The sequence below is a fragment of the Scatophagus argus genome, chromosome 4 (assembly GCF_020382885.2).
Source record: "Scatophagus argus isolate fScaArg1 chromosome 4, fScaArg1.pri, whole genome shotgun sequence".
Lineage (NCBI taxonomy): Eukaryota > Metazoa > Chordata > Actinopteri > Scatophagidae > Scatophagus > Scatophagus argus.
The window spans coordinates 392,957-414,638 of record NC_058496.1 but is presented as its reverse complement, the minus strand read 5'-3'; the positions used below and the strand labels follow the sequence as shown (position 1 = coordinate 414,638).

Here is a 21,682-nt window from a genome sequence, read left to right as displayed (position 1 = left end):
GGTTTTATTTCCTGTAATCCATCCTCAGTCTGCATTAATGCATCTAGAAATCATTACAGTCGTTTGTTATCAGCGTTCAAAATGAAATGAAAAGCACAGCTGGAACGCTTGGATCGGTTTTCCTTCTCTTCTCTTCATCCCTCCGTTTTGTCCTCCGCCCGGACTGACGGCAGCCTGCTGTAGGTTTGGGTCCAGTAGACCACGTAGTCTGATCTCAGGTCGTATCTGAAGAGACGACACACCAGTTAGAACCAAAATGAAAGCCGTCCGTCCTCAGACAGGTCGTCTGTCTCCGCCTCATCCGTCATCCATCCATTTCAGTAAAACACAGCAGCACTGACAAATACACAAGAAATAACACAAGAGACAATACAGTAGAGTGCAGTAGAAGACAGCAGAAAATACTCAAGGAGAATACACAACTGTGGAGTGAAACACAGTAAAGTACTGCGGAACAGAGAGCAGAGTACCAGACCACAGTAGACTGCAGTAGACTGCAGTAGAGTGTAGCACCTGACGGAGGACTTGGTGATCTTGTTGTTGATGGTCAGGTAGGGTTGGTGGTGTTTGGTGAAGGGGGGCCAGGGAACTGGGACTCCACTGTGACCAGCGTTGGGATCACTGGACAGGACGAGAGTGACAGTTTAAACCAGTTTGAGACAGACCAGTTCATTCATCTGTCCAGGCCACTTTAAATCATTTCACACCTGTTCAGACGAGTCCTGAACCAACTCATAAAGACGATACAGTAGGTACAATTTGTAAACCAATTCAAACCAGCGTAAACACAGCTGATAAAGTCAGACCAGTTCAGTCTGCTCACAGAGGACAAACAGAGACATTATTTCATTGCCAAACTGATCAGCAATCTAGTTTGGATGTGTGAACTGGTGAAGACCAGCGAGGATCAGTATTTACTGGCCTGGTCTGTCAGAAAGCAGAGTGCATGAGCATGGCTTTTCTCCTGGTGTGTTGGCATTTGTGTTTGCAGTGCATGCTGGGAGTTTACCCGGTCCTGGCGAAGTTGGTCCAGTATGCGATCATGTACTCGGACAGGTCTCGGTGCCGCGGGAAGTAGACCAGCGGGATGGAGAAGGGTTTACCAAACAGATACTGCAGGTCTTCGGCATGCTCCGCCTCCACCCAGCTGGGGAATCCTGGGATACGAGTCTTCATGTTGAACAGGTAAGAGTAGGTACGGGCTCCACTGAGGGACAAACAACAGGAGAGAGGTGCACTCTGGTCACTTGTGTGGTTTGTCTCATCACTCATGTGGTTCAGTTCGCCAATCAGAAAGCAGTGAAATAAGTTGTAATCTCACGTCCAGCTGTTCTGCTCTTTCTCACTATTCACCATAATGAACAAATAAATAAAGGGAGTATTTTCACATGAACATATCGTTTGTGTATTTGGGATTCGTCTGTCTGTCGTCTCAGGTGTGGTCACGGTTTTAAAACATGGAAGACACCTTTCTTTGAACCTGGTCGCTGGGCGTAGCTGACCTGGCATTGTTGGCGTGGAGCTGGAGGGCAATCTGAGTGGGAACCAGGAACAGGAAGTCAGTCTCGATGTCGGCCACGGTCTTCTTCACCACCGCCTGCTCTGGAGCCGAACCCCAGTGAGACGTGTACACGCTGTAGGCCGAGTCGATGGCGGCGTTCCCCTTCTCTTTGGTCAGACCAGCCAGCAGACCCCTGACCTGCTGTCTGAGGAGCACACAGGAGGAGAAACATGAACAACAAACTACAAATCCACAAGCAGCCAAAACACCCGGCCGCCTGGTCTCTGGTTTCACTCACTGATGTCACATGGGCAGAAGAGACTGACATCATCAGGATCAGCAGAGTCTGGTCGTGTCTGCATAGTGCAGAAACATAACGTTTGTGGTTATGATGAAAGGCAGTGGGCCCAGAACTGAGCCTTACGGGACTCCACATGAGTTTTGTATGCTAGCAAAGGATTCACAGACTGAAAAGTTGCTCTCTTTTCTTATTTTCTGCGTCGTTTTTTTACTCAGTTTAAGAACCTTGAGACATGAGTCTGGTTTCTGAGTCTGGTTTCTGGGCCTGAGCAGTCCTGGTTTTGGCATGTGGTTTTGTTCCCAGGTGTTTCAGTACTCACACGGTGGTGGCATTTCGCATGTTAATGGAAGGGACGTCGACTCCAGCGAAGATGTGCCCATCCATGCTGTTGACCCCGGCCAGGTAGTCAAACTGAGCTGCATTGTGAAACAGCTGACTGGGCTCATCGGGGATAAAATCACCATCAATCACTGGAGCGAGTTCGAGGAGATCCATGACCACGCCTGCAGGGAGGACAGAGACACTGAGCTAAGACCTTAGCTTAGCTTTCCTCATGAATCCATGAGAGTTCATGTTAGTGAACTCCCCAAGTGCTTAAAAACTCTTTCTGCACAGCTGATGTGATCTGATCTCGCCGCCGTTCTGCTGTTCCAGTCCTCGCGCAGCACTTTGCATGTGATGGTGCACAGACTGTGCAGGTTCAGCGCTGAGGCCTTAGATGTTGCATCTGTACTGCCACCACTACAGCTACGTTTGCACTACAGCATCTGATTTTTAAAACCCTTTTCATGTTAACGGGACTTGTGTCTGCGTTGCTGACTCAGCGTTACCAGGCGGTTTAAATGGAGGCGACGGGAAGTTCTTCACGGTGAGCAGCTACAGACGGTCTGTTGCCTCAAAAGCGGTGGCGGTTAGAAACTCATACACTTCAGCGCTTCACTGAATCGGTTTTCTCCCCGAAATAATAAAAGTTTTCCTGCTGATCCCACTGAGAATCAACAACTGAATGTGCAGCTTTCTGTTCACTGTGGACTGGACCAAACCTCTGGGGTGGACGTGTTGCTCTCTTAGAGCCGTAAGACCCTGATGGTTAACATGTCCGGTTCCAGCAATAAAACCGTTTCTAAATTCTGCTCTCTGCTGGTCCACGCCTGTTAGCTGCACCTTCACTCCTCGTGGAAGCAAAAAGCAGTAAAGAGCTGCGTTTCAGTTTCAGTTTCAGTTCTGACCTTTTCCCAGAATAAGGAGCACATCGATCTTTCCAGCCATGGTGAGACCGACCGGGTCGCTCATCTTCAGACACGATATCATCTCGTCTTCGTCGCTTCTCCAGCAGCCGACTTTCCGAGCGATCTGCATAAATAAAAACAGGACTTTTATAAAAGTGTGGAGCTGAAAACCAGTTTGATCCACATTGGTTTAATGCGCAGTCAGCGGAGCAGCAGCGTGTTGTGGACCTTCTTGGTGAGAGCCATCGGGTTCCTCTGCAGAGCCCAGGGACTGAGGGCCACCCCACACTGTGAGATCGCTCTGCGGAATAACCCTTTACTGTACGGAGACAGCATCTGAGGGGACAGACAGGAACACAAAGATCAACGCAATGAGATTCACTCAGGTGTGTCACTACCTGATTGCTCCTGCCAACCGAATCCATCCGCACCTTCCACTCGTGAATGGAAGCCCAACTGACGAACACTTAGGAATCATACAAAATAACAACACTTACAATGAATATACTCAATTACAGCAAAGCAGCACCTTCTCACAGGAAAGCCATGAAACAATCAGAGGAGCTCAGATCTTCAGTCAGTCTACCTGTCAGTGAACTGCTGTGTGGGAGGGGAGGGGGAGGGGAGGCCGTCAGCGCTGGAGCCTCCGTCAGCGCTGTAGTCTGCTAACAGCTGAGTTTGCACTCTAAAAACCTGGAAAATGTGTGTGTGTGTGTGTGTAGGTGCTCTTGAAGTGCTGCAAAGCGTGTGTGTGTCTCCCGTCTCCACCCTGACCAGGTGGAGACGGGAGACACACACACGCTGGAGGCGCAGTCCCCTGTCTCTGGTTGGTTGATCACCCCCCTCTCTCTTTTAACGTCTGACCTGGAAGCTGACGCTGGCGGCTCCAGCTGATTGGCCAAAGATGGTGATGTTGCTGGGGTTTCCTCCAAACGCCTTGATGTTTCTGTAGACCCAGGAGATGGCAGCGTGCTGATCCCACAGACCGTAGTTACCTGAGAGGTAAAACAGTCAGCTGTTTCCTGTGTCTGACTGCGCACATGGGAACAGAAGCTTTACGTGAGTCACAGCTGAAGTGTCTCACCCACCGTGTCCCTGTACACTGACACTCGGCTACAGACTGTCCCAGTGCTCACTGGATGAAAGCACCTCAGCCACCACCTTCCACGCCTCAGCTACACCTTCAGATCCCATCCATAAAGTTTACAAACAGAATGGAGGCCGAGCTCAACCGCCCACAGTCCAACACCAAACAGGTCGTCATTAAAGCCGCCTTATTTCAGTCCTCGGCTGCAGACTGTCTCATGCTTTGAACCAGGCGTCCATCGTCACCACTGAGCTTCAGCTCCACCACAGCTGCTCTGTGTCATGACTGCATTTTAACCATTGGCCATATCAGGTGTTTGAGTGTCTCACAGCCCACGAAGGTGTTAACATTATCACAAAACTCCACCCTGTTACTTCCTGGACGCTCGACCGACTTCAGGAGCCAAAGTTTTACTCTGGTTCTTTAGGTAAAGTTCATCGAAACCCAGAAAGGTTCCTGAAGGCAAAAAGGTCCATCAGTGTGTTAACTGACTCACACTAAGATAATCAAAGCGCACACCTGAGCCACCTCCAACCTGTTGCCTGACAAACCTGTGAGCATGACGGACCTTATGTGAGGAGCCTCCAGCAGCTGAGCTAACAGTCTGTCTGCTCACACGCTGATAAGACTGCAGACACACCTCAGCTCTGAACACATGCATGCTGGGAAATCACCAGCAGGCAACAAAACACACGAGATGTCCGAGCCTTAACAACACAGTCTGCAGTTGCAGCAGGTGGAGGTGCGTCGGCTAGTTTTGCTCTTCAGTTACCTGACTTGCCATCAGCTTGGGTGTTTGTTGTGTTCTAAACTAAACAATCAGTCAATGAGAAACTATCAATAAAAGATCAATAATAACGATGCTTTGGTCAGACCTGGCAGTCGGGGGTCTCCGGTGCTCAGGAAGCCCAGCGTACCGACTCTGTAGTTCACCGTGACGACAATGACGTCGCCCCTGTCGGCCATCTCCTTCCCGTCGTACAGTGAGTCTCCGAGGACGGCCACGTCGTTGGACGCCCCCAACAGGAAGGCCCCCCCAAACAGGTACACCATCACCGGGAGGTTAGTGGACACTGACAGAGACAGACAGGAATCGTGACTGACAGTCAGTCGGTCTGATGTCCTCCTGCGTCCACCACAAGCTGCTCTCATCAAACTCAGTTGAAGTGAATGGGAAAACTTAGACAAATACTGGATGATAGAAGGAGCGTACAAATAATACGAGTAATGCAACAATCAATAATTTATCTCATCAAGTCAAGATCTTATATGAACATCATTAATTAATGATTAATGATTAATTAATTAAAGTTTCCCATAATGTCACTGTTGACAAAAACACGTCAAAACACGTTGACGTCAGTGTGTGTGTGTGTGTGTGTGTTTGTGTGTGTGTGTTACCAACATTGTCTTCCCTGTGGAACAAAGATGTTGAGGTAGAGACAGTCCTCGCTGCCCTGGGTTTTTGTCTGCAGCAGCGTCACCTGCAGGCAGCGATCTCGATATTTAGTTGCCTTCAGGATCCCTGACAAACAAACACTTGAATTTGTTTCTGTTCAGTTTTAATCCCGTCAGCATTCAGCTTGTTTGACACAGAATTCATTCAGAGTGTGTCTGTGCGTTTTGTGCAGAGCTGCAGTTCAGACTCATCAACACATTACAGCCTGACGGGGCCACGCTAGCCGTGTCCCCTGCTTACTGACTTTATGCTAAGCTAAGCTAAGCACATCACTTCTGGCCAAAATCTGGAAATTTCAGTGAAAGAGTTAAAGGTTAATTCCTGCTGTTGTTACTCTACGGGTCCTGTTTGCTTGTCCTGAGTCCTGAGTTTGCTCTTCAGCTGAGGAGACGGGGGGTAACATCGACATACATGTGAAGGGTGATTCTGCTATGAGTGGCTGAAGTCACACCAGTAACCACACCCAGCAGTGATGCCACAGTGTGCTGGAATACACCTGGACGTCAGAGCAGCCAGGTGCAAGGTGAGGTTAGGGGCCTTTCAGAGTGTGTTGAGGTAGAGTTACCGCTCCATCCAGGATGGGGTTTTGGTTTCTCCCACTTTCCAGGGACGTCAGCGAAGGGGATTCCTTTAAAGACATCGACAGTCCTGAACAGCCCCATCCTGTGACTCTGCCCCTCCACCAGCCCCGCCTCTGTCTGCACCACACCCAGCTACACACACACACACACACACACAGGTGTTCAAACATTTGTCCATTTGTTCAGACAGTACAGGACAGGACACCGGGGACACTTTACTGCATACTGCAGGACATTTTCAGTGTGGTCGTGAGTTGCTGATTGCTGAAATCAGTCCCTAACACGTGCTGTTTCAAACCAATCATGTCTTCAGCAGGAACCCATGAGCTTGGAGCTGAGAGCCACAGTCAGGAAGTCAGACAGTAAGAGAACAGAGTCGTACTTTGATAAGTTAAAGCTGTGATGAAGTCAGACTCACCTCTGCAGCTGAGGAGCAGCTCAGCCAGACACCGAACAGACCCAGCAACAGCAGCATCATCACCTGTCTGTCTGTTCACTGTCTGTCTCTGCCTCCTGCTGCTATTTATACTCTGTTGGACAACTCTTATCTCCAACAGGAAAGCAAACTCAGCTTTAAAGTAGCAGTCCAACATTTCAGGTGAAACATCCTTTTCTCTTTTCCATATGTGCAGATGGACATCAGTGTCAGGTGTGTGCAGTCAGGACGAGTTATGTGTCTCCAGTTGTGTTTGATTCAGTCTCTTTGAGATAGCTATGAGTCGGATAAATGAGAATCTCCACAGGACGAGCTTAGCTACGCTTTCATTTCGTCTTCACATGTTCACATAAATGTTTTCTTAGTATGATAAAAAATATGAACGTCTAGAATTGACTCAAACACACACATGAAGGAGTCTATTTGTTGTGGGTCAGTGAGTTTGTCAAACCTGTTGAAATGAGCGGCAGCTTTTCGCTCAACAAGCTGCAGTTTTTATCTTCAGCCCGAGAACACACACAGCTGCTGCTGCTCACATCAGGCGGCTGCACACTGAAAAACTGCTATGTCACGCTTTATTTTGACACTCCATCAAAGGGGTTCCTCTCAGCCACAGCAGGAGGGTTTTGTGATACTTCTCAGTAAGAAAAGGAGAAGTTCTCGTCATGTTTTCTTCTAAATGTGACTTTCTTGTAAATGGAAGGTCGAGAGCCGAGAAGATCCTCAGGCAGCCCCATCACCCCGGACACTCACTCTTCTCCCTGTTGCCATCAGGCCGTCGGTTCTGCTGCCTGAGAAACAACACTGAGAGGATGAGGAGAAGCTTCTTCCTCCAGGCCATCCGTCTGCTCAACAGTGAGCGTTGATCTGGACAATCCCACTCCCACCTGCACTACATGTAAATACTGCACATGTAAATACTGCACATTTTCACATTTTTAATTTTTTTATTTTAATAAGGTTTTCTATTTTACAATATTTTATTTTGCTCTTTCTATTTCACTTACCTATTTTTTGGTAGCAGGGACACAAAGAATTTCACTGCACATTGTACCGTGTATGATTGTGTGTGTGACAAATAAACCTATCTTGTATCTTGACTTAAAGTGGCAGACTGCTGACCTCTACTGGTGACTAATGGCGACCTGCTCCCGTGGCCACCATAAGATGAACTGAAATTGATCCCACAGCGGGAATATTCACTTGTTCACACCATGAACTGTGATGCAGCAGCCACTCTGCACATGCTGAGTTAGCGTCCATGATGGATGGAGGGAAAATTATAAGACAGTGAAAAATGACCCTCTCATCATTTTGAAAAATAAATTAAGCACAGTAAAGCGCAACGTGGTTCTATTGCATGAAACAACAATGGTGTGGTAGTGCGAGATATTTGGCAAGATTTCGTTGTACTTTTTCCCAAACAATAAAGAAATCTTCTCTATGTTTCGATCAAACACGTGCTGAACTCATTTTTCCCATTTTTTCTCTATCAGTGAACGCCCGCTGACGTTGAGCTGCAGAGTGTGGGGGTCACAGCGGTGGGCGGGGTTTGGTGTTGCTCAATATGGCTGCGCCCTGCTCGGATCAACAGGTCTGAAGGTAACCGAGTTTTCCCGACGTAAACTTTTATTTTTGGCGTTTATTGTTTGCTTTCATAAACTGTCTGTTTTTGTTTCGGAGCACCGGAAGTGACCGAACAGTTGCAGGCGGGAGGATGACGCTGTCAGCTGTTAGCTAACCAGCTAAAGTCCATAAGACTGACAGTTGTTAGCATGTTAGCCGAGCTGTGAGCTGCTGTCAAGTCCCTTTGAGAACGCAGGGTCGTGGCTTTTTGCGACAGGAAGCGACAGTTAAGATAAACTATTAGCTTCTGTCGCAACCTTCAGCTTATAACAAGTGACTGTGACGTCACCTTAATCAAATTACATAAAAGCAGTGACATCAGAGAGCGATTACATAACAGTCACACAACACACGGAACAGTTAAATGTAAAGCTACGCAGTACGAAGTAGTAATATTCAGTACTGCGCTGGAAGCGTGAGACAATGAGGGGAAACTGAGACAGTGTGACATCACTGAAGTGTGAGGACAGACACGTACTGTTGTTTGTCTGAATGACTGTCTGTGTGTGTGTCCAGGTGTCCACAATGTCCAGAGAGCAGGTGAGTATCAGTGAGCTCCTGCTCTCATTGGACAATGCAGAGCTGCAGGAGGCGGAGCAAGTCAGAGCTGCAGTCAGCCAGCAGCTGAGTACAGGTGAGTCCACCTGTCTCTCTCCATCTGTCTCTGTCCGTCTCTGCATGTGTCCACCTGTCACGTCTGTGTTGTATTGAATTGTGGGTAGTTCAGTTGTTTCAGTCTGGTGAAGTCTGTCCCCTCAGTGGACTGGAACAGTCCAGGTCCTCCTGTGGACGGAGTTCAGTCCAGGCCTTCGGTGTGACCTGTAGTCTCTCCTGCAGACAGAGGAGGTGCCGTTGTCCCCTCTCTGGTGGAGTATTACCTGGACTCGTCCTCGTCTCAGGCGGTGCTCCTCCTGTCCTCCGTCAGAGAGCCGCATCACAAGGTCAGCCGAGCCGCACACACCGATGACATGAATGCGTGTTGCAGCGTGTGTACTAACGTTATGCGCCCGTCCGTCAGCCCCTGCTGGAGAAGCTCAGTGAGTGTGTGGGCAGACCCGGGACCAGACTGGCTGCTCTGACCCTGCTGGGTCACCTGATCCGGAAACAGCCTCCTTGGGTTCATCACATCAGCCGCTCGCCCCTGCTGGCCTCCCTGCTGCGCTGCCTCAAGGTACTCGCACTGATACACGTCGCAGTTCCCGGACATAAAAACACTGTGAGCTCATGTGGAAATGGTCGTGTGACCTGCGAAGGCAGACGTCACCGCTGTAGCGTTAATATGATCATGTGACACGTGTCCATCAGATCACACGGGGTCCCCGTTCATGTTCATGTTAAAACAAAAGCCTCTGGAAGAACCTGCAGACCCTCACACCTGAAGCAGGTGAGAACAGACAGGAGTGACAGAGTCTGACCTTCCCCAGACAGACGCTGACGTCGTGGTCCTGATCACCGCAGTCCTGGTCCTCATCACTCTGTTACCCATGATCCCTCAGGCCGGGAAGCAACACATCTACGACTTCTTCGACGTGTTCGGACGCCTCGCATCCTGGAGCTACAAAAACCCTGGTGACACACGCACACACACACTCACACACACTCTCACACACTTGAAGTGTGTGAAGTAAATGAATTTGAAGTAAATGTAAATGTTGAAGTACATTTACATTTTGTTGAAGTAAATGTTGAAGTAAATCAATGTTTTTTAAAACGTTTTATTTTAAAAATCCACTGTGGGACACTGTGTCCATCGAATAAAGTACTAAAAGGGTAGTATAATCTGCAGTAAAGCTACTTAAAGTACCACACAAACTTTTCTTTATTTTAGTTAGTTTTGAATTGTGAGGTCAAACCACTCAGATATTTTTAGTTGAATTAAAGATGAGAATCTGTTTGTGTGAGTTACTGTCTGTGTTCTGATTGGCTGTTTGTTGTCTCCTGCAGGTCAGGTCTCTGTCGTTCACCTGGTCCACCTCCACGCAGGTGTGTACTCCCTGTTCCACCGCCTCTATGGGATGTTCCCCTGCAACTTCATCTCCTACCTGAGGCTGCACTACAGCATGAAGGAGAACCTGGACACCTTCCAGGAGGTCGTCAAGGTCGGTGCAAACGGGCAGAGACCAATCAAGACCAGTACAGGCCAGTGCAGGTCAATGCAGACCAGTACAGGCCAGTGTAGACCAGTAAAGACCAGTGCAGACCAATGTAGACCAGAAAAGACCAGTGCAGACCAATGTAGACCAGTAAAGACCAGTAAAGACCAGTGCAGACCAATGTAGACCAGTCAAGACCAGTACAGGCCAGTGTAGAGCAGTGCAAACCAGTAAAGACCAGTCAAGACCAGTACAGGCCAGTGTAGACCAGTGCAGACCAGTACAGGCCAGTGCAGACCAATGTAGACCAGTGCAAACCAGTACAGGCCAGTGCAGAGCAGTGCAGCAGTGCAGACCAATGTAGACCAGTCAAGACCTGTCAAGACCAGTACAGGCCAGTGTAGACCAGTGCAGACCAATGTCGACCAGTCAAGACCAGTACAGGCCAGTGCAGACCAATGGAGACCAGTACAAGCCAATACAGTCCAGTGCAGACCAGTAGAGTCCTCTTTTCTATGTGTCTAACATTGCAGTGCGGCTGCTGCCTGAGGACTGGGCAGCGGTTCAGTCCAGTAACAGCGGCTGACTGGTGTCCAGTGCTGCTGACAGACAGAAATAGATGCAGCTGCTCCGCCTCTCAGATAACATGAACTCCGTCACACAGCGTCATGTTCTCATCGCCGCCTCTGATTCGTTACCCAGGAGCCTCAGCTGTTGTTGCCATGGAGATAAAGCCAAAGTTCAGCCCCCTGATGGGCTGTTGGCCAGTGAAATGCACCCTGGGAGTTGTAGTTTGCTACTGTCGAATTTTTGGTGGTTTTCACCAAAGAACTTAAGAGAACCAGAAACCGAAGCCTGTGGGACACTGAAGTATAAAATAACAAAAGACAAAAAAATGTCCCACTTTGTTTGCTGCTGAAAATCTACAGAAACCTTTGAAGCTGAAAATATTGTTGAACCTGAACATTTGAGTGACATGTCGTCCACCTGACTGTTGTTACTGAAGGAACTGTGAACACCTGGAGGCTCGTCCTCTGTCTCCTGAACCTGTCAAAGGTGTTTAACAGTTTTACTGTCTGCCTGCCCGTCTGTCTGTCTGTCTCCCTGCTTGTCTGTCTCTGTCTCTCAGCCAATGCTGGAACATGTCAGGGTTCACCCAGAGTTGGTCTCAGGTACTCAGGACTATGAACTGGACCCGACCAGGTGAGTTCACAGAAACCTCAACGTGTTTCCCTTTGAATTTGATTTAAATTCAAAGAATCAGATTCAAGATTCAAGATTCAAAGCTTTATTGTCATACGCACAGTAAAGGTTTCCCTGTACAATGAAATTCTTACTTTGTTGTCCACACTGAATGCCGTTAAAGGTTAAGAAATACTAAAAAAATAGAATATAAACTCTGAATATGTAAGGTTAAAGTAAGCTGTATACATGAATGTGCATGTGTGCTGCATCGGCTGTTGTGCAGAATTCAGCAGAATGTAATTGTGAGTAATTAAAACTGTGAGGAGGTAAACACATGTACATGGCACATGTGCAGTTACTGAATATTAAGATGCAGTTACTGTGTTACTAGATGTAAGCACTCAGTGTGTTCAGGGTGCGGTCCAGTGTGACACACTCCTGTCAGCTGTTGAGGAGTCTGATGGCAGAGGGAAAGAAGGAGTTCCTGAGTCTGGTGGTCTTGCACTTCACACTCCTGTACCTCCGGGCCGAGGGCAGGAGAGGGAACAGACCTCGTTGGGGGTGGGTGGGGTCCTTGGCGATGGAGGCAGCTCTCCTGGATAAGCAGTGGCTGATGAGGGCTTCTCTTTTTCCTCATGTCCACTACCATCTCTTGTCTTGTCATGTCACCAGAGTGCCCACCTCCCTCCTGTAGGCCGCCTCATGAGTGTGTGTCATGATGTGTCCTATCACGGCGGTGTCGTCCGCAAACTTCAGGATGATGTTGTCCTTGTGGGAGGCCACACAGTCGTGGGTGAACAGGGTGCAGAGGATGGGACTGAGGACACACCCCTGTGGTGTGCCGATGTTTATGATGATGCTGGCTGAAGTCCTGTTCTCTATTCTGACAGACTGAGGCCTGTCGGTCAGAAAGTCCAGGAGCCAAGAATGGGGAACAGTGAGCTTGTAGGGGGCGACCGTGTTGAATGTGGAGCTGTCGTCAACAAAGAGCATCCTGATGTAGGAATCTTTATTCTCCAGGTGTGAGAGGGAGATGTGCAGGGCTGCTGCGATAGCGTCTGAGGTGGACCTGCAGGGGGTCCAGTGTGTTTGGGATGCTGCTCTGAATGTGGGCCAGCACCACTCTCTCAAAGCACTTCATTATGATTAGAGTGAGTGCTACTGGCCCATAGTCATACAGGCAGGTGGGGGCCTCTTTGTGGGGAGGGGGACGATGGTAGTGGCCTTGAAGCAGGAGGGGACAGTTCTCTGGCTGAGGGAGAGGTTGAATAAGGAGGTGAGAACGTCTGACAGTTAGTTGGCACGTGCTCTGAGGGCTCGTCCAGGATTGTTGCCTGGTGCTGCCGCTTTGCGGGGGTTGATCCCCCCCTGGGTTGATGGCAGTTGTGGATCAGCGGTTAGGATGTCGGACCCGTAACCGGTGGATCGCTGGTTCGATTCCCCGTCCCGGTGTCCATGGCTGAGGTACCCTTGAGCAAGGTACCTAACCCCCACTGCTCCCCGGGCGCTGCACGCGGTCGCCCACTGCCCCGGGTTTGCTGTGTGTGTGTGTGCACGCCACTTGGAGTCATTTGTCATTGGAGTGAGTTCCCTCCAATGACAAAATATGTCACTTTCATCACTTTCATCTTTCATCCTCCTCAGGGCTTTGTTTACCTGGGCTGATGAGATGACTGGTGGGGGTGTAGTGGTCCAGGTGTCCGTGAGCCTCCTCTCTGTGTGGGGGGTGGAGGACTCGAAGCGGGTGTAAAAAGTGTTGTGATGTCCTTCCTCAGTCTGTACTTTGCAGCTTTGTACTCAGCCTCATTGCCAGATGTAAGTGCAGTGGAGCCAGCACGCAGCATATGACGTTCCTGACTGTTTATCCAGGGCTTCTGGTTGGGAAACATCCTGACTTGTATGGTGGGTAAGATATTATCCACACAAGCGCTAATGTAGCCAGTCACATAGTAAGCGTAATCCTGTACACTGACAGAAGAGTCCTCCACAGTGGCTGCAGCTTTAAACATACCAGTCTGTAGCAGTAAAGCAGTCCTGCAGTTTGCCCTCAGTCTCAGGTGTCCAGTGCTTGACCTGCATGATGACAGGATGTGATTGTTTGAGTCTTTGCCTGTAGGCCGGGTACAGAAACAAAGAGATGTGGTCCAAGTGTCTGAAGTGGGGGCGGAGTGCGGCCCTGTATGCACCACTTGTGTATACGTGATCCCAGGTGGGGATGTCTACATGTTGGTTCTATTTGGGTAGTACAGTCTGCAGATTACACTGATTAAAGTCGCCAGCAGGGATAAAACCGGCGGTCTCTAGTGCGCTGATGACGTCATGGAGCTTGCAGAGTGCGGCTGCAGAGTTGGCTCACAGAAGAATGTAAACAGCAGCCAGAAGCACAGGTGTAAACTCCCTTGGAAGGTAATAGGGACGGCTCGTAAGCATCAAAAACCCCACATCAGGCGAACAGTGTTTATGAACAGTCCGCACGGCCTCACACCACGTGTTGTTGGTAAACACACACACCTCCCCCTTTCGCCTTACCGGAGGCTGCTGTCCGGTCTCCTCGGTGAATGGACGCATCTGTAGCTGAATGGCGGAATCTGGGACGTTCTCTGAAATCCAGGTTTTGGTGAAAATTAGAGCTCAGCATTCTCTTATCTCCCACTGTGTCGTAATCCTGGCTCTCAGCTCGTCCAGTTTGTTTTCCAGAGACGGCACATTAGCTAGTAGGAGGCTAGCATGGGCTTTTAGCCTAGCATGTAGCCTTCCCTTCTTGCCTCTTCTCCCTTCCTGTCAGCTGGCTCGCTATAAGTCAGTTCGCCGGGGCCTTCCTGGCGGTGGCGGTGACGGTAGTCACTGGAGCGCACAATGAGTTGCAGATCTGGTGGGATAAATCCACTAAACTCGAAACTGTGCGAGTTTGCAGTGTCCAGCAGTGCATGGCATCTGTGCAGCGCAGTAAAAACAAAAAACACAGAAAAGAAGACGAAGTCGGCATTCTCGAGCGGAGCGCACAATCACGCCTGCCTCCAGGGGGCGCCATGGTTAATTTGATTTAAATTAGGACATTAGGACAACAATTAGGACTACACTGAAACAACAACAGAAGAAGAAACAGAAGATAAAAGTTTTCCCGCCCACTTCAGCGCAAACTTCCTGTACGTCTCAGGTGGAAGTGTTATGAAGTCCATGACATTGTGATCGAGTGCTCCCGAGTGTGTCTGGATCCTCTGGAGTCGTCCTGTGAGGAGGACACTTACTGCTCCCTGAGAGACCCTCCCTCTTCACCCTCATCCTCCTCCTCACCCAGACCTCCCCTGCTGTCCTCCTCTCACCTGAACATCACCTCGGAGACGCTCAGCAGCTCAGGTCAGTCTGTGGTCTGGATGTCAAAGGCCTTCAGCTCATGGAGAGACAGATTTTAGACAGACAAATGTCCTCCTCAGAGTGAGCTCTGTTATGATTTCAGTCTTTCAGGGAAGCTTTTAGCTGTTTCTGGAAAGCATATGTTGAAACACTTTGTCTTATGTGCTGTCTGACACTGACAGGAAGTCCAATGTGTCCTCCAGTATCTGGACGTCTGTCTCTGACCCAGCCGATGCTCCACAGCTCCTACACACAGGTCATTCTAGTCATTTCTTATCACTACCTTCCTATCTACCTGCCTTCCTTCCTTCCTTCTTCTCCTCACTCGCTCACTGGGTTCTTTTCGTTGCTTTAACTCGTTCCTTGCGTCCTCTCTTCTCCTCCACCTTGATGGAGGATGTTCCATTACATTAACCTTGAGATGAGGAGAGAGGAGGAGACGGGAGGAGACACGTCAGCATCGTGAAAGGCTCCTGTTGTTTCTGTCTTCAGGCTGATGATGTCACCTGGAGCCCCTCCTCCCAGTGTGGTTTGTCAACGCCCCCCCCTGAACCTGCTGCTTCAACAGGCTCCGCCCACCCACTGAGCAGGACCACCTCCGTCTCAGGTGAGACACCCTGAGACATCATAAGACTCTGTGAGACACAGAGATGCTCTGTTAACACATGACGCTGTCTGTCTCTTGATAAACTCCAGGTGTGAAGTGTCCCTCATCAGCCACCGTCCCAGTGACACCACTGACTGAGGGAGACCAAGATGGCGGTCTGACTCCTGGCCACAACAACCAGGTGAGATCAGGGTGACAGGTAGACACTCAGCTCTCTGCTCTTCACTGGAAAGCTTTTATTGTGAAGGAGTCTTTCTCTCTTCCTGACAGGTGAAGCCCGTCACAGAACTGGAGCGGTCGTCCTTTCAGCCTATCACAGAGAAAGAGGGAAGAGGCCAGAGTGATGTCATCAACAGCGAAGGTCAGCTGATCACATTCATCACCTGATGATGATGATGGTGGTGATGATGATGATGAAGTTGACAGTAAACCATGTTCCCCCAGAGCCTTCCTCCTCCCAGCCCATCCTGCTCACCTCCACCCCTGCTCGTGATGAGGCTCCATCAGGTTCAGCCCCCTGCCCTCTTCCCAGCACCATCTCGCTCTGCTTCACGCCCCCTCGGCCCTCCACAGAGGAGGAGGGAGCCTCCGCCCTGTATGGCCCCGCCCACACAGACCAGAGCCCCGCCCCTCCGTACGAAGCCCTGTTTGAGCTCGCTCTGCCCCGAGCCGCCACGCTCTTCATTGGGAAGAAGACAAAGGTAAACTAAAGCAGACTAAACTGGACACAAGCAGGTTCAAAACCCAACCAGGTCACCGTGGACTGAAGTGAACCCAGGATGCTTTCTGTTTCTTTCTCGGTGTGGTTGTGTGCTGTAGGAGGTGCTGGACAGAGCAGCAGGTGGAGAGGAGAAGGACAGGGACGAGGAGCAGGCCTCCGTCTCTCCTCTGGAGGTTCTAGACCAGCTGATCGTCCACGGACACGACGCCCACGAAGGCCTCAGCAGGAGGTGAGAGCGACTGACCCCGAAACCCGAGCCCTGTGGGACTCCACCTGTCGTACTCACCTGGTCTGTTTGTGTGTGTGTGTGGCAGGTTGTCAGCAGTGCATAAGTCGGTGGATCGAAGTCATTTTGGAGGTAAACAGCAGAGCATGAAAACCAAAGGTACCTGAAGCTGACACTGACACACACTGACTCACCTCATTAAGGTTCCTCCCACTCTGTTACCTGGACGTGTTCTCCACCTGAAGTGTGTCACACGTGTTTCCTGTTACCTCAGGATGTTGTGAGAGTTTTGATTCCAGGTCAGAGATGGAGCTCTGACACGGTGTAGTTTGGCAGCTTGTTGTCACACACCTGCAGCGTCCACCTGTCCTGCGTGTTCATGAACTGGAGTGGGATTTTCCTAACCAGACTAACCTGCACGGCTCTCACCTGCTCTAAAAGGCAGAGCAAACTCTGTGATGACATTTGGTTGTGTTCATGGCCCTCTGAGGACATGTGGTACTTGAATGACTTGAGTGGTTGTCTAAGTTTTCCTCTAGCGCCTCCCAGCGGTGATTCTTGGCAACTACGACAAGGAGCTTTCACCTCTTAGCTTCCTCTCATATGCAAACAGATCAGATCAACTTTGACAGACGTTTAAGTTGTAAATCTGCTCCTCAACTCTCTGAACTTCAGACTTCCTGTAGGGCTTTAAATGCATCACCATCAGAATTGAGATGATGCTCTGTGCGTGTGTGTGTGTGCGCGCATGTGCCAGGCCCCGCCCAGGGGGAGGAGCTTCAGTCTCTGAGGAGTCAGTTGCTTCTGGTCCACAGTCAGCTGCAGTACGAACGTTTCAAACGTCAGCAACACGCCATCAGAAACCGCCGTCTGCTGCGGAGAGTCATCAACGCCACCGTGCTGGAGGAGCACAGCGTCGCCATGGTAACACTTACATATAAACTCCATCCCTTCTTGTCTTCTGTCCTTTCCTCCTTCCTTTCTGTATTCAGTGTTTCTTCTTTGTCTCGTTTAGTTTTCAAATCCAGTAGCTCAAAGTGTGTGTGTTGTGTTGCAGAAGGCTCAGCTGAGCGTTCAGGATGAAGAGATTCGATCTCTGAAGTCCAGTCTGGGTGAAGAGCAGAGACGATACACACAACTGCAGCAGGACACGCACACTCACACTCAGCAGCTGCACACACACATCCAGCAGCTGTTGCTGCAACAGCAGGACCAGCAGAGAGACAACCAGAGACTGCAGGTACCGTGCTGTGATTGGCTGTCTGAGAGCCACCTGTGCTGTGATTGGTGCTGTGATTGGCTGTCTAAGAGCCACCTGTGCTGTGATTGGCCGTTTCAGAGCGAGCTTCAGGAGTGTCAGAGCAGGTTGAAGGATCTGGAGGCGGAGCTTCAGAAAGCCAATAACGAGGCTTACAATGCAGAGCACCAGCTGACCCAGCTGTCACTCAAGGTGAGCAGAGCTCCTATTGGCTGGCGTTGTGATGTTCTTTGTTGATGTGAAAATCAGTGAACTCACGTGTAACGTGCTGTAGTGATGACATGTTGGTGTGTGTGTGTTGGTGTGTGTGTGTGTCCAGCTGTGCAGCAGCGAGCAGCTGCAGCAGCACATGTTCATGTTGAACCAGCAGCTCGTCCTGCTGAGAGAAACGAACAGACGACTGATGGATCAGCTGGAGGGAGGAGACACACACCAGAGCACTGTGAGAGTACACACACACACACACACACACACACACTCCTCACTGGATCAAAGCCCGCCTCAGGTTTCCAAACAGATTCTGTTGTCAGCCCTGCAGTGTGGAGCTTCTGTCTCCACCTTCAGCAGGTTCAGACGAGCGTCTCAGACTGTTTTTCATTTTAATTCATTTTCCAGCCGACTCGGACAACACAGTCTGTTTTGAGCTCAAACCTGCAGACATCAGCTCTTCACGATCGATCTGTGACTCTGTGTGTGTGTCAGGAGGCGTTCATGCTGCAGTGCAGTGTGGGTAAGGAGTACCAGCGGCTGAAGGACAGTGACGTCCAGCAGAGACAGAAGCTGGAAGCAGCCAATCACAGGATAGCAGACCTGGAGAACCAGCTGGCCCATAAAGAGCAGCTGATCCTGGATCAGAAGAAACTTCTAGAGGACACCAAGACCCAAAGCAGGTCAGAGTCCTGTATCAGAGTGTGGTTTCATGGGTAGTCAGGGTGCAGCACCTGAACCTGAACATGTTAGAGCCAGAGGAACAGCAGGTTAATGCACAGCAGGTGTGATGGCACTGCTGTCTGAATTCTGCCATCTACTGGTGAAATGTTTCCAACGAAAGGGACGACAGGAGCAGCAGAAGCAACACGTCACGTTTCTAGAAATAAGTCGAAAAGCTGAGTCATGGCAGAGTTTATGGGCAGTCAGACTCGGCCTGATTAAAACAACCGAACTTTCCCCGAGTCTAAAGCTTTAGCGCAAGAAACCGCAGGTGTGCTGTAGTGTGAAAAGCTATTCAGAAAGAGGACAAAGCCGCCTCCCACTGAGGGAGTTTACACACACACAGCAGTGTGATCAGCTCGGGATCAGGTTTTTACAGCCTCCGGATCACAAGTTGTGCATGGAAACATCATATTGTGGTTTCTTACCCCTGAGGTGCCATGTTGAGGCAGTCAGTCAGAGACCTGATGGTGATCATGTGACCGGGTGCCTAACATGTTGTCCCGTTGTTTGCGTGTCAGAGCGGAGCTGTCGGCGTGCGACAGTCGCTGTGTCGCTCTCAGGAGACTCACTCAGACCCTGCAGACTGAGATGCTTCACCTGTACAGCCAGATCCACCTGGACGCACATACCCACAGCAGGCCTCAGGATGTGTGCAGCAGGTAAACCGGTCTGAGGGACGTTACTGCTGCTTCAACCAATCAGAACAGAAGATACACCTGATGATGTCAGTGCTGCAGTCATGTGATGTCATCTCTCTCTCTCTCCCTCAGGCCAAATGGCAGCAGCATCCCTTTGCCGGCCCCTCAGGGCAGCCACATGCCCCGCCCTTCTTCTTCTTCTTCTGTAGGGAGAATAAACGGAGGTGTGGAGGCCCTCTCCACCTCTCCTCTGCACCTGCCCTCCTGCTCCTCCTCGCCCCTCTCCCTCTCTCCCATTGACTCCCCCCTGGCCGTTGGCTCCTTCCTGGAGCAGCGCGCCCGGCAGCTGTTCAGACCGACCAATCACAGCCAGGAGGAGAAGGAGCAACAGGAAGGGGAGGAGCAGGACCAGGAGGAGGAGGATGAAGCCCAGCCAGAGAGCCCTCCTGTGGGCCAAGAGGCGGAGGAGGCCTCCCTCCTCTCAGGGAGTCCTCAGACGGAGCTCCAACACCGAGATTCAGCTCACAGCTGCCCTGCCTCTGGACCTGCAGCGCCCCCTACAGACCTGACCCTCGCTGTCCGTCACAGGAGACATGAACTGAGCATCATGGACTACGATGAGACGCTGCCAGAGTACTGATGATGAGATCGGCTGCTGACGCTCCAGTCGCATCAGGACCTTCAGTCGCATTTGAAATGAAAAATAATTAACTACACTGACAAAGACCCAAATCCAGCAGCACAGAGGAGTTCATCTGCATCTGGACAAGTATGACGAGCTAACTGCTAACATGCTTGTTGTGCTGAGTGCTAAATGTGAGAGATTCATTGGCAGCTAAAGCTCCACAGCAGTCTCCTAAGCTGTTTTGCCTTATTCTGCTCATTCAGAAATATGTTGCTAATGAGCTAAAGGAATCAAGTTAATGTTTAATTAACATGACAAGCCAGAAAAAGCTTAAGTGACAGTGAGGATGATGGATGAACACTAAGTGTTAGGGTTAGGGCAACACAGCAAAGCAAAGGGATAACTCAAAAATACATTTAATCCATAAATAAGCTCAGGTTTTCCCCTAAATGTGCCTTTTGTCTTTAATGTTAATGTCACAGTATCACAGCATGAAGATAAAAACACGATTCCTGTTTTATCATACCATAACATTTAGCTTCTAAGCTAACAGGCATTTTGGGAGACAGTAATTAAAACCGATTTTACCTCAGATGAATGTCTGTTAATCCTGCTGTGCTGTAAAGGAAATGAGTTGTCAGCTGTGACTGAAGGTCCTGAGTTTAAAAGACTGATCGTGTCTGAGAGACTTGTAGTTGCTGCCAGGAAACAACTTTTTAAAGCCAAAAATAATAAAAGAAAATGGAGAGATTTACTTTTTTGTGACTTCACAGAAACATGTGCAGCAGCTGTGCTAATCATGCAACATTAACTGTAACTTAAAACTGCCTCACTGTTGCCCAAAAATGTTATTTTTCCTCCCCTGCAGTTAGCCATGATGCTAATCTTTCAAACAAATCACATGATGCCACACCAGCAGCAAAACATTAAATGAGATATGAGTTTTGCAGTACTCCTTAATGTTGGACAGAAGAATGTAATTCCTCAGAGTAACAGGAGTAACAGCAGAGTAAGTAAAGTATGATAAATGATCGTCTCACGAGGTAGCTGTGGTTAGCATGTTAGCAAACAGCTGAACATATCCAGTAGACTCAGTGGTCGTCCCACTGTGAGATTCCTCAGGGTTCTGTATGATAATATTTTAGATTTCAATGGTAACATACCAACGTTTAGTTGTCTCTTAACCATCAGGACAGTGTCTAAAGCAGAACCCCAACATGCAGCCCTTCAGATCACATTCATCTCCTTGGTGATTTCCTTTGTGGAGTTTTTCACCGGACTGACTGACACTGCTGTCGATCTCTTTGCTGAGACAGGCTAACCGTGTTCAGACTCCAGCCAGGGATATGAGACTGGTTTTTATCTGCACTTTCAGAAAGAGAGAGAATTTGAATGTCTCCAAATATGCCAAAAACTGACAAAGTTTCAGTTCAGGGTCTAAATTACAGTTTACAAGGACAACAGACAGACCGAGGAGCCCCACTGGTCATCTGTAGGACTGGCTCCAGCTAAGTAAAGCTGACTGAATCATTGAGTGCTTGTTGCCCCGAGTGCCACAAACCTGAGAAGACAAATGTGAATACTACAAATAAATCGTCATCGAGTCGTCCCACGTCCACTTTTTCTCCTCAGAGTTCTGTGCTATGAAATCACAAACTTTCAAATGAAGAAGTTTTCACATTTTTGACACTGTGTCGATAGAAGTACTAATACAGCACTGTAAAATATTATTGGCTTCTTGCAGTAAAAGTACAGCAGTATTATCAGCTTCATATTGTAAAAGTACTTCAGTACAATGAATACTGAAGCTTCGGTGCCAGAG

General features: G+C 49.4%; 2 protein-coding genes across 4 annotated transcripts; one reads left to right on the top strand and one right to left on the bottom strand.

The window, feature by feature from the left end:
• Nucleotides 1-134: 134 nt before the first annotated feature.
• LOC124057649 (bile salt-activated lipase-like) lies at nucleotides 135-6,633 on the bottom strand. The gene is made up of 12 exons (XM_046386118.1): nucleotides 6,577-6,633; nucleotides 6,143-6,290; nucleotides 5,524-5,643; nucleotides 4,994-5,191; nucleotides 3,896-4,026; nucleotides 3,260-3,367; nucleotides 3,032-3,155; nucleotides 2,122-2,305; nucleotides 1,503-1,706; nucleotides 1,010-1,207; nucleotides 514-621; nucleotides 135-225 (listed from the first exon to the last, which is right to left on the bottom strand). Exons 1-12 carry the CDS (start codon nucleotides 6,631-6,633, stop codon nucleotides 135-137), a joined length of 1,671 nt encoding a protein of 556 aa, XP_046242074.1.
• A 1,479-nt stretch (nucleotides 6,634-8,112) lies between these two features.
• tsc1a (TSC complex subunit 1a) lies at nucleotides 8,113-20,614 on the top strand. 3 transcript variants are annotated; one of them, XM_046386484.1, is made up of 22 exons: nucleotides 8,113-8,196; nucleotides 8,737-8,854; nucleotides 9,058-9,161; nucleotides 9,239-9,391; nucleotides 9,645-9,789; nucleotides 10,165-10,319; nucleotides 11,443-11,516; nucleotides 14,656-14,855; nucleotides 15,035-15,108; nucleotides 15,345-15,459; nucleotides 15,549-15,640; nucleotides 15,730-15,820; nucleotides 15,904-16,160; nucleotides 16,279-16,409; nucleotides 16,495-16,538; nucleotides 17,164-17,330; nucleotides 17,464-17,646; nucleotides 17,746-17,856; nucleotides 17,984-18,106; nucleotides 18,280-18,554; nucleotides 19,116-19,256; nucleotides 19,368-20,614. In XM_046386484.1, exons 2-22 carry the CDS (start codon nucleotides 8,746-8,748, stop codon nucleotides 19,873-19,875), a joined length of 3,252 nt encoding a protein of 1,083 aa, XP_046242440.1. In that variant the 5' UTR covers nucleotides 8,113-8,196; nucleotides 8,737-8,745; the 3' UTR covers nucleotides 19,876-20,614. The 3 variants fall into 3 exon arrangements, with proteins under 3 accessions (XP_046242440.1, XP_046242438.1, XP_046242439.1); XM_046386482.1 differs by having other exon boundaries at nucleotides 16,495-16,565; XM_046386483.1 differs by lacking the exon at nucleotides 8,113-8,196 and adding an exon at nucleotides 8,208-8,344 and having other exon boundaries at nucleotides 16,495-16,565.
• The last annotated feature ends 1,068 nt before the right edge of the window (nucleotides 20,615-21,682 follow it).